Here is a 13,115-nt window from a genome sequence, read left to right as displayed (position 1 = left end):
TAGAAAATGTATCTTAGCTAAGGGGCTTCCTTGGACTCACTAGATACTACAAAAGATTTGTCCAAGATTATGGTAAAATTTGTAGGCCACTATTTGATCTCTTGAAGAAGGATGCATTCAAGTGGCAAGACATCCACACTAGTACATTTGAGAACTTGAAGAAATCATGACCTACTGTCCAGTGCTTGCTTTGCCTGATTTCTCTCAACCATTTGTGCTAGAAACCGATGCAAGTGGCACAGGGTTAGGAGTTGTGCTAATGTAGGTAGGGAGACCAATTGCTTACCATAGCAAGGCACTTAGCAGTAGAGCTATGGCACAGCCAATCTATGAAAAGGAAGCTATGGCCATTATTGAAGCTTTGAAGAAATGGAGACACTATCTCTTGGGAGGCACTGTTATTATAAGGACTGGTCAAGAAAGTTTAAAATACATTTCCACCCAGAGATTGACAGAAGGTATTCGACACAAACTCTTACTTAAACTTATGGAATATGATTATAGAGTGGAGTATAGGAAGGGAAAAGAGAACACGGCTGCAGATGCCTTGTCCAGGATTTCCATAACTGAAATAGCTGGAAGCTGCTTGGCCATCACTGTCATACAACCTGAGTGAGTGCATGATGTTAAAGGCAGCTATGTGGGTGATGACCATTATCAACATATCACTGAGAAGATGAATGGAGAGAATGATCCACTAGGGAAGTATTGAGTAGTGGTTGTTTTGTTAAGATGTAAAGGAAGAGTCTATGTGAGAAACATGAATGACCTGAGGTCCAATATACTACATACTTTCCATTCCACGGCTCTTAGTGGCATTCTGGTAAAAGGGCCACATACCACAGAGTTAGAAGATTTTCTACTGACCCAAGCTAAAATCTGAAGTGAATCAGATGGTTGAAGAGTGCCCTACATGTTAGATCTTCGAGTCAGAGAATCTACATATACCTAGCTTTGTAGGGATCGGTGATGTTCTAAGAGGGGGTGAATTAGGACACTTAGAAACTAATAGCTCCAAAAACTTCACAAGATAAACCTATCTCAATTTCTATCTAAATGTGCTCTAGGTTTATCTAGTGTGTCTACTCTACCGCTCAAGAGGATTGCAACCTACTCTAGCAAGGTAAATTGCAAGTATGTAAATACAAAAAATGTAAATAAGGTAGAGAGACAAACTTGGCAGAAGAGATTTTTATCCTGTGGTTTCGGTGGCACACAAGCCACCCCTAGTCCTCGATAGAGCTCTACAAAGGTTATGCTCCCGATTGCCAACTCTCTTTCGGTCACGGCTTTTGAAGTACCAAGTCACCAAAATAAGGCCTCAAGCACGATGAGCCACCAAGACGAGGTCTCACAACTAACCTCTCTTCCGGTCACTTGTACGTTATCTTTACTTCAGAGCTTTAGTCACAAAGACAAGGGCCTCCGTGTCCCCGTACAATCTTCTTGCCGCCGCTCCACACCAAGTCGGAGGGTCAATAAATTACCGACGAGTCACCAAGACACCAAGGTGTCGACGTACTTCTCGAAACATGATTAGATCACTTCTTGATCCACTCTCGAGGTTGCAGCACCTAGCAACACTTCTCTCTAGGCCTATAGGCACTAATCACTCTCCAATTATGTGCTTAATCATCTTGGATGAACACTTTAAGCAATTTGGTGGCTTGAATGTCTTCTCAAGTGTGTATGAGCTTCCTCTGAACTCCAGCAGCTTCGAATGACTGAGTGGAGGGGTATTTATAACCTCAACCCTGCAGACTAGCCGTTGCTCCAACAGCTCAATTTTACTATGAACACTGAAAGATCCGGTGACAACAATAGTACAAGCACCGGATCATCCGGTGAGTACAGTATCAGTAACTAGCCATTGGAACCCCATTCAAATACATTCTGAACACCGGATTGTTCGGTGTATCCTTCACTTCCATCATCGGACTATCCGATGTGTTGACCTGAGCCTGACCGTGTCACTTCTTATCTATACAAAAAGCTCCGGCGTTCACAATCTTCATTATTAGACCTTCCGGTGTGTACAACACCATCTTTTGGGATTTTTCACATACTTCGTTAAATGCTCTGGTGTTCTTACTCTTCTAACACCAGACCATCCGTTGTACTGTACTTCAATTTTCTTTGAAAATCAACCCTTCTGGTAAATACTCCGGTGTGCTTTTAGCTTCCATCGCCGAACAATCCCGTGAAGTCTTCTTGTTTTTGCACAGAACACAAAATTGCTCTGTGTGTATAACCATTTCCACATCGGACTATTCGGTGAGAACTTTTTTTTTAAGACTTCTTCCAATTCAACCGAACTTTGTCCCGGCTGCAGTGGCTTCTTCATGTATTGCATCAATGAGACCTACTAACATATATTCTTGATAAACATGTTAGTCCCATTTACTATGTTGTCATTAATCATCAAAATCACAATCATGACCTAATAGGGTCATTTTTGCTACAGGCTTACTTAATCCTTTAGAGGTACCTGACATGCCTTGGACTCTCATTAGCATGAATTTTATTGAAGGATTTCCTAATGTGAAGGGGAAAGATATGATCCTTGTAGTGGTGGACATATTGACAAAATATGCACATTTGATAGCATTGTCTCACCCTTATACTGTCCAGCAAGTGGTGCAACTGTTCATGGATCATGTGTTCAAGTTACATGGATTTCCAATGGTGAGTGTGACTGATAGAAACAAGGTTTTCACCAGCAAGCTCTTCCAAGAGATCTTTAAAGCTGTAGGAGTCACTCTCAGATTTTGCACAGCATATCATCCACAAACAGATGAGCAGACAGAGAGAGTGAACCAATGCCTAGAAAATTATTTGAGGATTATGACATTTCAAGACTCCAAAGACTGGTTAAGGTGGCTGACTATGGCTGAATGGTGGTATAATACCTCATTCAACACCTCTCTCAAAACTACTCCCTTCCAGGCTTTATATGGGTACCAACCACCTCAAATTGGAGACCTGTCAATACCTTGCAATATTTTAGATGAAGCTAGAGTGACAGTGGAAGAAAAAGAGAGGATGTTACAAGAGCTGAAAATAAATTTGTCCCAAGCTCAAGAAAGAATCATACATTTTGTAGATAAGAGGAGAACCGAGAGAGAATTCAAGGAAGGGGAGATGGTCTATTTAAAAATGTAGCCATACAGACTGGATGCCTTTGGATTGAGGGGAGCTACCAAATTGAGGTCTAAATTCTATGGACCATTCAGAGTCTTAAGGAGAATTGGTCAGGTGGCATACAAATTGCTTCTACCAAAAGGTGCAGGCATTCATCCGGTCTTGCATGTCAGCCAGCTGAAAAGGCATGTGGGAGCTAAAGCTATTCCTTTATCAAACTTACCATTGGTGGTAGCTGATGAGAAAATCAAAATTGAACCATTGAAGATGCTGGAAAGGAGGATTATATCGAGAAACAATGAAGCAGTAGCACAGTGGCTAATTCAATGGGAAAATCCTGCTGAAGATGAGGCAACCTGGGAAGATGCTATATTTATCTAGGGATGGCAATGAGTCGGGTCATGCCGGGTGGTGCAAAACCATGCCCGACCCGAAACTCAAACCACAAAACCGGACCGGCACCTGAAGTGCTAATCGGGTTGAAACATTCCCCTGCACCCGAACTTGACGGGGACTCTCGGGTCTTATCAACAGAGGAGCGCGCGGAGGGGTGCGGGCACAGAGGGGCGGTGCTGAGGGGGTGAAGGCCGGGCGCGGGCGTGGAGGGGTGGAGGCCGTGTGCGGGCGTGGAGGGGCGGCGTCGGTTGATGACGTTGTGGTGGTCAGGATCGAACTCAAGGACGTCGGCCCTTCGGTCAAGCCCGGCTGGAAAAGGCACTAGCGCCTCGGGATGGCCTTGCTGGCGGAGAACCAAGCAGTGGTTGGTCCTGGGGATGACACCAGGAGCTCCAGTGTGAGGAGGGGATTCTCCTAGCTGGCTTCTTGGCTATCGGCGATATCCGAGGAGCGCGCAACGGCGGCCATGGCGGCAGCGGCTCATCGGCCACAACGGTGAGCGTGAGGAGAGGGCGGCGTCGGCGCGGAGAGGGCAAGTGGCGACGACGCGGAGTGGCGGACGGCGGTGACGCCGACACGGAGAGGGCGGACAGCGACGCACCCGCCAGGACCCGAACCCATGGGTCTGGCTGCCATGTGTGAATTTATCCAGCATGTGTTTCCAAAGTTCAATCCTTGAGGACAAGAATCATTTCAAGGAAGGGGATGTGTCAGGACAACAATTTTCAGTTTCATCAGATTCTTCAGTTTCGTCAGGCTTCAATTGGCGTTAGGCGCAGGAAGGTAGCTCTGAAGCGGTATCGTGGAATCTACGGCGTTCATTTTAAATCTGACAACTATGAGAAGGCGCAAAACTACAAAGGAGAGAACTCTGCGATCGAGATTCACCATTTTTGGATTTCGCTATTACTTTTACCTTTACTTCATGTCTGCTGTAATTTCAGATTCATTCTAAAATCATTGTAAACTTTAAAACAGAGTGGTTGGAGAAGAAGTAATCAAGACGAATATTCTCTAATTATTCTTCCAGTAGCTTCTAGGGTTAGTTCTTGTGCATCTCGTCGCCGCCATGGTGATTTCATCCTAGTTTATACATTACTTGTTCTTGTGATTTCCACTAAATTGTAGAGATCCTGCATACTGGGTTCTTGACACGAGTCCCTTTCCATCTTCCTTGTGCTTTCTCTTCCCTAATGTCGTGAGTCCCTTTTCATCTTCCTTGTGCTTTCTCTTCCCCAAGGTCGTGCCGCCGCTGTGGATAAGGAAGAAGACCAGAGGTTTCAGATCTAGACCCCTTAAAGCCCTTGCTCGCATGCAGATACTTCTCTCAGTTTGTGGTAGCTAGCAGAGAAAAGGAACTTAAGCATCACAATTTGAGAGGCACGGACCAGGCATCGTTCGTGGTCGCACCATCCTCTTCCGGACAGCAAGAACTTGGCCAATTAAAAGGATAAACCATTAGCTCGCAATCCCTTGTGGACAAATCTCACTCCTCAAGTGAAAGGACGTGAACAGGGGGCACTCGTCGGAAAAGGCTTCAATACGAGTAACACAATATAGCAGCACGTCCTCTGGTTGATCCACGCCCAAATTTCAAGCCAATCCCCATTCTTATTCACTGTTGCAACTTGCAATGACCACGACATATACTACTACACACAGCCAAAAAAAATTACGACAAATGCATCAAGTCACACGCTGCTCTGTCAGCTCGTCTTTTTCTTCTAAACCTCATTTCATTGTTCAGGACATGGATTACTAATTTATGCCTCGTAATGTGTCAATCGCAATGCAGCCCACATCTCTATGTCAATGCTTACAATATGTGATGGTACATGACTAGATATCCAATGAGGATACTGGGGGAGGGAGTGCCTCCTTGATATCCCGTGATGGTCACCACACGAGCCCTGCTCTAGGATGCAGTAAGAATTTCACTGTTTGGCGCAACAGTTAACTTCGGTGGTGGTGCCGCTGTTTCGTCTGGCTGTTCCTGAAAAATGGAGCAAAAATTCTCTCCGGATGAGTTTGCTTATTCACTGTCTGGCATAAGGAAGAAGCATAGCCAGATTTGATGCAGTAGAATGATTAAGTACAGCTGCACACATTAAAAAAATAACATTTCTGAATTCTAACAAACATGATGACCATAGAAGATCAGTCATTATATTTACAAACGTCTTGGTGCCTCCATCACAGCAGTTTTAGCAGCCCATTTTAACCCCTGCATTCCTTTATCTGGAGACCAATTACCGCTAATTGTCCATAGAAAGATGGGAACTACATAAATTCCTAAGGTACAGTCTGAGAAGGGACGAATCAATTAGTGACATTGAGGACTGTTGCTTTGATTATGTACCAATCAATTAGTGACATTGATGACTGTTGCTCTGATTATGTATCACATTATCACCGAAAAGAGAGTCAACAAGTCGACTTAGAAAGCAGGCAATGGAAGAAAGTAAATGTTGCTTTCAAATATTCGTAAACTGTGAAAACACACCAAACAAATACAAGTACACGGCACAAAGAAGAGTTATCACTTTTCCCGCTTTAAAACTTACTCTTTCAGTGGAAGCACAATACGCTTCTATCTCTCTCTTCGCAAAGGTCGGAAGAACAAATGCTGCACGATGCATCTGTTCAACAACAAATCAATCAGGGCTTAGCTATTGGATAGAACAACAAATAGTATTGCATGAGATCTCACATATGGGTTGCCTTAAATGAATTTATAGAAGAAATGAACAAAAATTAGGAACAATAGTTATACGACTGTTCCCATATTACAAATAGCACGGAATTCATCATAGCACAGAAGGGTAATTAAGAGAAATAAGAATTTCTGGATCATTAGGAACAATATGCATACTAGGACCAAAAGCAGAGAAAGTTGAATAAAAATATTGGCACAAGAAATTCTATGTGATTCTTTAAAGAGAACGAACCTCTGAATTGTAAAATCTGATCTCCCTTCCAGCTTTCGTAGCTCCTTCCAGTTTTTCAATTGGATTTATAGGAGTCCGGAAGTTGACAGGTGGACCTTCTTTGGCGCATAGCAAAAACCCAATCACCCCACTGCAAATTTGAAATTTCAAGTAAATGTTCTATAAGAAAATAAGTTCCAAACAGAGAAACAATTAACACTACAAAAGATTTATTTATCTTTTTCTAGATGGTGAAAAAACTTCTTTATCTAGAGCAGTAAAGCCTGGAACATTTATTTGTCACAATCTCCAGCATTAACTGTTAAGCAAACCATGTTAAACCAAAAGACCTCCACACTTAGGCACACTTTTTAATCAAAGGGAAATGAAGGAATTTTGTAGGATTACAATCCTACAGACAGATTCGTTATGTCAAAGAACAAAGAAATTAGTCCCTGAAATTCCTATAGAATGGCTCAATCCACACAAATTTTGAAGGAAATTTAACATGAGGTTAGACCTCATGGAAAGTTTCCTCTGCGTCTTTCTCTCACCAAATTCTGCACTTATTTTTCCAGTGCAACATCCAAACTGCCCACTTAACAATTCCTGCATTCTTGAATTCCTAAGGATTCAACTAGATGTGCAACCCAATTGCTGTCTTTTTTGTTCCTGCATTTTCTGACTACTGCATTCCGAACGGCGCTAATAAGAATTTCAGCCAGTGTAAATCACATAGTCCATGTAATTAATATTTTCCTATTTTTAAAATTTTATTTTACAAAAAATTCAAAGTATGGCTGACATCAATACTTGGTAACAGCAGTTGATTACTTCATGGTTAGATGCATAGTTCAAACTTTTCTTTACGGAAAAGTTATGACATGTCCTTCTGAACAACTTAGCGTTTATCTTCATAGTTCCAATTTCTCTTTCCAGGAAGCATAATGTCCTACTTAGCAGCATTTTCCCTTTTGCATAATAACTGTTTATCTTTTGATACACAATGTGAGGTGCAGGATCGGTGTCATATGCTTATTTTCCTTTTTTATTAAGTCTATCAACAATAACAAAGACCCAGCCAAAATAACTGCTGTAACAGAAAAACAGAAACCATTTGTAGCTTCAATAATGTGAGATATAGGTATCATTTATATTTATATTTGTTCCAATTGGGTACAATTGAGAGCCAACATATATTATCGCCTAGTTTGCATCGACCAGGTAGCATGACTCGATCAGGCAAAATATATAGACAATGTCGGGATTAATTGCTCACTACAGGCTACAACTGGTTCCTTGCATGAGTTGAGATAAGCCCGAAATATCCTATAATTGCCAAATGAATCAGCGCTGCCACCAGTTCACTGTCAACAATAGTGACACCCATGAGGTTCGCAGCACCATCCTTGAGGCAAACACAAAAAGGCAGTTGAATATCAGAGAAAGTTCACATGTGGGCAGTTGAATATCAGAGAAAGTTCACATGTGCAACCCAGGCCCTACATAAGTACGCGGAGCTCTAACCTTGCATGCCAAAAAGGAGGGAAAAGCTAAAATTTATGGCAGACACCCTAAGTTCAACCCTCAAATATGCATCCATTAAATTCGGTACATAACAAGACAGACTGTGAAGTTTGCACCACTGGGCCCATATAATCCTCATTTTTACCAGGAAAAAAGGAGCAAACAAAGAAAAAACACACACCAATAAATTCTATTTTCAGTTAATGATTTCAACAAAAGACAGCTTTATTTGTTCCATGCCATCTAATAATAAGAACTGTATGTAAAAAATACAAGCAGCTACCCATATGCATCGTGCATGTTTCTTGCATGTATAACCAAATAAAAATGCTAAACTTTCATATGAATGGTCGCTTGTTAGGTTTAAGACATGAGGCACTGAGCCCTTGCTATGAAACAGAAAGTCAATATATATTAAAAAATCAATGGACTTGTGTTGGGCCTATATTTTTGTTGAATCCAAAACAATGATAGTGAATGTCTGCGGTAGACAACAATTGAGAAAAGTCACAAGTGAAATTGGAGTTGTATTTTAAGTATACACCATTTCATTGAAAAGTGAATTGTTTTGTAGGACCAATGAGAGCCAAAAGAAAAAAATGTAGTTTGAGTACACCATACAAATACATGGGTTGCAATCAGATCACCTTTAACTCATAATATACCAAAACTAGTAGTAGATTGCAAAGTGCAACAGTAACATAAGAACCACTAATAGATGTAGAAGTAAATACAATCAAAATTTTAAAGAAGATATAGATAAGGAGGATAGCAAATAAAGAGTGTGAAAAACCTTGGGTATGTTGGGACACTAGTCCACGCATAGTGGACAGAACCCTTGAAAGTCTCATGGCAGATTGAAAGCATATCCTGGATCAAATGTGTATGCAACCACATACTCTCAGCTTGATTGCAAAGAACTCCACCGGGCCTCAAAGCTCTAGCAATTGTATCAAAAAAAGGCTTCTCCACAAGTTCCTGAGCAGGCCCTGCATTATATAATGCCAAAAGGAGTAGTTTAAGAACAATAACATTTCACTGAAAACTGATAGGTCAAAGTTTTAAAAAAAAATCAAGTAAAATATGAGCAAATTATTTATCATTAACACAGAACAGCTATGGATGTAGTACCCCAGAAACAAAGAGGCACAGAGTTCAGGAAAATATTAATAGGAAGCAACAAGAACCAAAATGTACAGAACAGACATTAAACAACAAAGACACAGCTAAACTTTCCACAGCACTGGATAGAAAGATAATGCATGGTAGCAGAAGCGTACCTATTGGGTCTGATGAATCAACTATGATAGCATCGTATGTCCCTTCAGGGGCATTTTTCAAGAACTCCACAGCTGAAAGTAGAAAAAAGCAATTCTACCATGAAACACAAATCAAGAACTGAAAGGATTTTACCTACATCTAAATGATGCAAATAAGAAATTTCAGCAGACATGCACAAGTAATGTTGTAGTTATGGCTTTGCAGGATTATCGACATACCATCACCAACATGAAGTCGAACACGAGGATCTTCAAATCCAACAGACAACTGTGGGAAGAAATATTTACAAACCTACAGAGTTAAGATATATATCAACAAAGTATAACTAAGCGGTTACACTTTTAAGTAAGGGTCAAAGCCTCAAAGGAGAACTTTACATCAATAACCAGCTGATCGATTTCACATATGTCAATAGACTCCACTGAACTGTGTCTCGAAATCTCTCGGAGTACACCTCCATCACCACCACCAATAACCAAAACCTGAAAAGTAGTTCCTAAGAACATAAGTCACTAGCATGTTACAGTTTCCATGCAATTGCAGATAAAAAGAAATGTTCCATGTGCTCCTATATATCAACAGAATATCCTCCAATTCAGTTCCAGTCATTAGACCCCATGACAAATCAATAACAATACAGTATTTTCTATAATTTCACAACATTGACGGAAAACAGAGATCAGAAGATATACTTTTTTAGGGGATGGAATTGAACAAAGTGGGAGGTGAGTAATCATTTCCTGGTACGCACATTCATCCTTATCAGTCAACTGGACAATACCATCAAGCACAAGGACTTTCCCATAGGTTGAAGACTGCACACAAAATTTCCAGCTTACAGTTTAGAAGCCAAAGATAGTTTTTACTTCTGGATGACAATAGATGATGGGAACCTCAAAAATTAAGACTTCTTGGTATGGTGATTTCCCCTGGTACAAGATCTTAACCACTTTCAAAGAATGAACCTCTCCTGCATATGAGAAATAAAATCACAAGAGATGAGAAAGAAGTAGAATTATTTCACTCCAGAGCAAATGCCAGAGAAACACAGCAAAGAAGAGCAATTGAAAATTCAGTTCAATGCCAAAAAAAGCATAGTAGCACGTCAAAAAATGGTATCCATACAAGAATAAATTAATACACTCTAGAGTATAGCCAAGACACAGATGATCCAACATTGGAACATAAATTAAAGACAATAAAGAGGTCAGGAACCAAGAGAACATAGGCTTTCTCATGGAGACAATGACATGATGCACACCACCATTGACTAAAGAAAAAAGCCACAACTATAACTCGGTTGCATATGTACACTTATGTCCTATCAGTTGACGCATCATATTTCTACCATGAGGAGCATTTACGCAGACATGAGATACCACATTGCCACTGGAAGAGTCAACAGACTACGGAGTGTGTCTTAGGCACAAAAAAAAATAAGAATACAATTTTCCAACCCCGATTAACATGTCCCTATGTATCAACTTTCTCCATCAAACTTTGCGAGAACTGTGTTGAAGAGGTGCACTGAGTAAATTCTAAATTTATGGATAACATGTTAAAAATAATTTAAAACCATTATTTGAACAAAAGTTTAGAGTTTGCGGACTCATATTTATCAAACACTAGAGTTTTCTTTCAAGAATGGGCCACGATAAACAACTTACTTATAAATTAAATCCAGTCTAAGTCATCAAATGAAAAATTCAGTTGTAATTCTACTACAAACATGGCGTGACATAAATGCAGGCATGCAGTTGTTCAGCCAATAACTACATATCTGTCAGAATATCATTGTCTGAAGACAAAAACAAGCGTTTTGACTTTGAAGTTTGGATGAAAATTCCTATGGTGGATTATGCTTACAGATATAACTCATCAAGTAAGCAATATATTCATATATTGGCAGCGGCAGGACAAGTACCTGGCCACATTGGGTTATTGTAATACTGAACTTTGCTAGCTTTACCTGCACAGGGAGCTATTAGGTTCAGATAAAACAAGTAGAGACTAGAAAATGATAATAAGTTGGATAATTTATGTTATCAAGTAAGATGATGAAGCATGAGGTGCGTAGTCTGGACATACCACAGCGTGAGGGGGGTTCAGTGAACCAGCCCGACACCACGGTAGCATGGCACTTGGCCTCAGACTCGGGCGCTGCCGCCCTTGCCTTAACGCAGCAAGGGGGAAGCGGCTTTGCGGAGCCATCATCCCCACTTCCCTTTATCTGTGCTGTCCCAGTCAAACCATTTATAGCGCCTCCATCCTCCATGGACCCTGTTCCTCTTTGAAGTTCCCAGCCTCTGAAACAAAGAAATAGCACGAAAAGGCTAAGCAACAACCAATTGGCCAGCACAAGATTAATACGCAGCTTCTGCCGCAACAGCAGAGCAGCATCATTATCCAGTCGAGACTCGAGAGCTGTATAAATAACAAATGTGCGCACAAATGGTTGGGCAACTACGGCATGGTCACCCACGCTGCCACGCGCACCCAACCTTATTATTGACTACGAGGATGTGACTAGAACAACAAATCAATCAATCAATTAATCGATTAATTAATCCAAAAGAATCCAAATTTTACCCAACAACAGAGATTTGAAAGAACCCTTTTCTAATCGCCAACGCGCGTTCGCGCTTCGCTCGCAAACACCTCCCCCACAAATCATCGCGGCAGAGAACAAAGCCTCGAGAGCTCGCCCTCCCCTATCCCAAAAATCGCAAAACCGACCGCACCAGCGATCCGCCTGGTCGAAAGCAAACGCCTACCCAGCAGAAACCACGAACGGAAATTAAAAAAAAAAATCCAACGCTAATACGCGGAAGGCTTCCTTGCGCGGGGGGTAGGACTCGGGAAGCTTGTAGAAGCTCCGGGGACGGAAGAGGAGGAAGGGAAGGTGGGGGCTGCGCACCTGGGGCGCGAGTGGCGAAGCGGGGCTGGGCGGGGCGAGGAGGGGAGGGGAGGCAGCGGAGCGAGGGCAGCAGCAATAGAGGGCCACGAACGCCGGTGGTGGTGGGCGTGGCTTCTCTGGGACTCTTTTTTTTTTTTTTTCCTCTCTCCGATATTATTTAACATATTGCTGATATGTTAGCGGTTTTGATCGGGATAGTAAAAGAAAATGGTAAATTGGCAGTGTAATATCATGCCTCGTGAAAAATAGTTTATCTATTCTATAATATACATATGATACCATGATATGTGCCTTGGATCAGCTTTATGGTCTGAAAATCAATTTTTATAAAACCAAATTGTTCTGTTTCACCATATAACTCATAAAAGAAAATTATTCTGTTTCAAAGAGCTTACTTTTTAACCATATAACATGGATTGAAAATAATTTTTCATATAAGAAGAATATTAATAAATTTTTCTATATTTTTGAGATTTTATTTGAAGCACTAACAGGTGTCAAATGTTATCAAAAATAGCATTTTTAAGAATTTTAGTTTAAATTCTACTCATTCTTTTCAGTGAATCTAATTAAAATAGGTTGCATATAGATTACGGAACGCGTACAAAAAAAATTTAAGATTTATGGAAAAACATTTGATATTTTTTTAATGAATCTATTAAAATCAGGTTTTATGTAAATTAGTTCACAATACTTGTATTTTTATGTTACTGGACACAATATTTATAGTTTTACAAGTGCCTCTTTATTCAAGATAATCTCTTTATAGCTAGATGTTCTTCTGCTTTCTTTCTATTATCTGATCTCTTGCACTTGACGCGAAGATTGATTCCTACTTTGAAGAAGCATCTTTGAAAGTACCGCGCGGATCTCAGGGATTCTCTCCATTCGCACGGGATCGAAGTGTTGTACTACTATTTTCAATG

At 40.8% G+C, this 13,115-nt stretch overlaps 1 protein-coding gene across 5 annotated transcripts; it reads right to left on the bottom strand.

Annotated features, from left to right (window-relative positions):
- Window positions 1–5,128: 5,128 nt before the first annotated feature.
- On the bottom strand, window positions 5,129–12,321 carry LOC133922336 (spermine synthase-like). Of its 5 annotated transcripts, none has more exons than XM_062367625.1 (12): window positions 12,190–12,321; window positions 11,361–11,578; window positions 11,197–11,253; window positions 10,166–10,242; window positions 9,965–10,087; window positions 9,650–9,754; window positions 9,491–9,563; window positions 9,272–9,343; window positions 8,785–8,980; window positions 6,486–6,615; window positions 6,102–6,176; window positions 5,129–5,530 (listed from the first exon to the last, which is right to left on the bottom strand). In XM_062367625.1, the coding sequence occupies exons 2-12, from the start codon at window positions 11,545–11,547 to the stop codon at window positions 5,453–5,455; spliced, it is 1,173 nt and encodes a 390-aa protein (XP_062223609.1). In that variant the 5' UTR covers window positions 11,548–11,578; window positions 12,190–12,321; the 3' UTR covers window positions 5,129–5,452. The 5 variants fall into 5 exon arrangements, 4 of the variants coding, with proteins under 4 accessions (XP_062223609.1, XP_062223611.1, XP_062223610.1 ...); XM_062367627.1 differs by having other exon boundaries at window positions 9,491–9,539; XM_062367626.1 differs by having other exon boundaries at window positions 11,197–11,241.
- Between the last annotated feature and the right edge of the window lie 794 nt (window positions 12,322–13,115).

The sequence above is a fragment of the Phragmites australis genome, chromosome 6 (assembly GCF_958298935.1).
Source record: "Phragmites australis chromosome 6, lpPhrAust1.1, whole genome shotgun sequence".
Classification (NCBI taxonomy): domain Eukaryota; kingdom Viridiplantae; phylum Streptophyta; class Magnoliopsida; order Poales; family Poaceae; genus Phragmites; species Phragmites australis.
Note: the sequence above shows the minus strand (reverse complement) of the source record. Positions and strands in the feature narration are given on the sequence as shown.